The following is a 3,544-nucleotide window of genomic DNA, read 5'->3' as shown; positions in this document are numbered from 1 at the left end:
ACTTCAACTAATGACCATCTTTCGAAAGTTCTTTTCCCCTCTTCTTGCTCTCAGTTATTGGGAAATGATTTCTTTCAACGAAACACTCTTCAGTACGGTCAAGAAGTTAGGAACCTCAGCTTGTTCTATGATTGCAGTGGAAATCTATCGCAATCAGATGAGAATAAGTTGATCACTTGTCATGTAGATGGAAATGAAGTGAGAACAGGGTTTACACATTGAGGGAAGGAAGCTACTGAGAATCTTAGCAACAATTGTAGCAAGGTTATCAGAGTCCCAATTGTATTAAATGATCTAGACGAGAATCGTCTTGTAGCGGACAACTGGAAGAGGCCTTAAATGAAGATGTTAATGTGAAGTACAATGCAGACAGTGAATCATGTTCTTCATGTATGAATTCTCAAGGGGTATGCGGATCAAATTCGTCAAATTCCACTCCTTTTCTATGCTTTGCCTGATCGACCTCACGATCAAACCTATCCTGGTATGCTCATCTTCTTAGCAATTTTTTTTTCATTACTCCATACTTTCTGGTCATTGGTTTCACTTAGGCATATACATTTAAGTCATTTTGTCTTCTTTTGTTGGTTACAGAAGGGAAGAAACAACCATTTACTCAGACTAAAGTTGTTTTTAGGAGAAACATTTAGTGGCATTAGACTCTGAGCAGTGAGTTTTAATAAACGAGTCAAAACATGAATACATTATCATGAGCAAAGAGGTTAGTGTTTTGATGACATCTTTCTTAGCTATCCGGGAAAATTCTTAAGTATGTCCCTTTCTTACATAAAACAAAAATAATCTCTTGTTTACGTAATTAGATTATAAGGTCCGCTTCTAGAAGGCAGAGTCTTTATTTGGATTCAGGATATATATATGTATGATGTCGGTGTGTGTGTCCAAACTTCCTTTTCTCGATATTAAATATTATTTATGCAAATGGTTTATGTTTTGGGTATCATGATAATGAATTCGTAACCCTAAAGGGTAGTCTGACGGTCAAAAAAGTTTGCTCCTTCATTAACTTACTGGGTTCGAACCTTGATGCCATCTATCATATACATTTATGATTTACCTTAGAACATTGAGTTATTGAGTATTCAATGGATTTAGGGATTAATTGAGATAACGCACAAACTGGCTTAGACACCCAGTTATTAAAAAAAAAAAAAAAAAAGATAATGTATTCATTTGTTTTCGCCAACATAGACATTATCTTAAAGCATGTGATCAAAATTTTCCTAGTTCTTCGATTTGTTTAATTTTTTACTATCGACCAAACCAAAATCAGATTCACTTGTTTTAAGTCTTAAGTTCAAACTTACAATTTGCATGTAGGTTAATCCCTCAATCCAAACGAGGCTTTACTGTTAATTTTTTATTTCCCCTGTTCTATATGATTTTGTAAATTCTGACTTGTTATTAAAGCACATTATTACAATTGCAAAGTTATATACATGTTACACAAGAAGTTTTTTATATAGATTTTGTAAAGTTCTAACTATGCCATTACCTTGCATGATACAGGGACTGCAAGAATATTTACCAACGGATTGAAGATTGGTATAGGTAATATATCTCCTCATATTACTTTTATTTTTATGTCTATAGTTTCCTATTCAAATAGGAAAATGCTAACTTTACTATCTTTTCTCACAAACATTCCTTTACAATCTCAATGTGACAGCTCGTAATTGGTCAGTTTCCAATGAGTCCTACTTGATAAATTACAGTTGACTAATTACAAACTATCAAATCAAGATTGTAAGAGAAAGTTTGTGAGAAATATTGTGGGGTGTAACATTACTTATTCAAATATAAAATCTTTTACGGAAAACATGTTCTAAAAGACACTGGCAGTAAAAATCTTTTTTTTTACCACCTGATTCATCACTTATTTCTTGTGACGGCCTTGAATAACAGTCACTTCACTTCGTACAATTATTTGCTTAGATAGAAGGAAGAAAATATCATCAATTATGTCCAAATCCCTTTTAAGAAATCTCACAAAGAAGGATCAAAATTTATCTATTGTTTTTACTGTTCAAAATATCAAAATTTCATCAGACTTTGCTTGCCTTTTCTATGTTCCTACTAGACTGACTCGGAACTAATTTCTTTTGACAGGCACTGCTCTTGCAATAATCGCAATAACCATCATCTGTGTAATTATCTGCTTATGCAGAAGGAACAAAATCTCATCTTTTATGCCAAAATCCCTTTTAAGGAATCTAACAAAGAACGATCAAGATATTGAGGCCTTCATAAGAGACTATGGAACTCTAGTTCCCAAAAGGTTCAACTTTTCAGACATTAAGAAGATGACCAACTCATTCAAACAAAAACTAGGCCAGGGAGGTTATGGTGGTGTCTACAAAGGCAAGTTATTGGATGGCCATCGTTGTAGCAGTGAAGCTCCTAAATACATCCGAAGGGAATGGCCAAGAATTCATCAACGAAGTTGCAAGCATTAGTAGAACATCTCATAATAATGTTGTCACACTATTGGGATTTTGTTTAGAGGGTGACAAGAGAGCTCTTATCTATAAATTCATGCCCAATGGATCACTTAAGAAGTTCATATACAATGAGCATAATCTTAAGGCTGGTCAATAATTAGGATGGGAAAAAATGTACAAAATTGCAGTTGGAGTTGCTAGAGGGCTAGAGTACTTGCATCGTGGTTGCAACACAAGGATTTTGCATTTTGATATAAAACCTCATAATATCCTTCTTGATGAAGGATTTTGTCCCAAGATCTCCGATTTTGGTCTTGCGAAACTATGCTTTAAAAAGGAGAGTATCGTATCGATGTTGGAGGCTAAAGGAACAATTGGGTATATTGCTCCAGAAGTATTTAGTAGAAACTTTGGAGAAGTTTCACCTAAGTCTAATGTCTACAGCTACGGAATGATTATTCTAGAGGTGGTTGGAGGAAGAGAAAATAAAGATGTTAGAGAGTTTAATACTAGTGAAAAATATTTTCCACATTGGATTTACAAGCATGTTGAGCAAGACAAAGAATTAAAATGGCATGGTGTGAATAGCAGCGAGGAAAATGAAATTGCAAAGAAGATGATTATTGTAGGTTTGTGGTGCATACAAATTCGCCCATTAGATAGGCCATCCATGAACAAGGTAGCATAAATGTTGCAAGGGAGCGTTGAAGCCTTGCATATTCCACCGGAGCCTTTCTTTTCTTCTCCTTCAAGACTACAGATATATTCTTCAACCACATCCATGTCCTAACAGAAATTAGTAATTATTTCCATGACCGAATTTAACTATTTTGTGGTGGCTTGTATATATTGACACAATTATCTATTTTCACATGCGAAAGAGAGAGATAACTACTGTTTCTTTCACCAGTACTGTAACTAACAAAGTTGTTTCAAACTTGAAACAATAAAGTTGTGTTGCAAGTACCTTGAAATTTGTTTGGTAGTTGGCTAAACATTATTTTCAACAAAATACTAGGAGAAGCCCTTCCACAGTTTCACAATACTACACGGTCTCTTTGGAATTGTTTTGTTCAATTTCTGGT

The 3,544-nt window shown here is 34.4% G+C and overlaps 1 protein-coding gene across 1 annotated transcript; it reads left to right on the top strand.

Moving 5' to 3' along the window:
* The first annotated feature begins 2,198 nt into the window (after positions 1-2,198).
* On the top strand, positions 2,199-3,288 carry LOC116137990 (LEAF RUST 10 DISEASE-RESISTANCE LOCUS RECEPTOR-LIKE PROTEIN KINASE-like 2.1). Its single transcript, XM_031423721.1, has one exon. It carries the CDS (start codon positions 2,632-2,634, stop codon positions 3,145-3,147), a length of 516 nt encoding a protein of 171 aa, XP_031279581.1. The 5' UTR covers positions 2,199-2,631; the 3' UTR covers positions 3,148-3,288.
* Positions 3,289-3,544: the final 256 nt, after the last annotated feature.

Source organism: Pistacia vera, unplaced genomic scaffold (genome assembly GCF_008641045.1).
Source record: "Pistacia vera cultivar Batoury unplaced genomic scaffold, PisVer_v2 Contig1002, whole genome shotgun sequence".
NCBI lineage: Eukaryota > Viridiplantae > Streptophyta > Magnoliopsida > Sapindales > Anacardiaceae > Pistacia > Pistacia vera.
The sequence above is the reverse complement of the archived record's forward strand: the minus strand, read 5'-3'. Positions and strand labels throughout refer to the sequence as shown.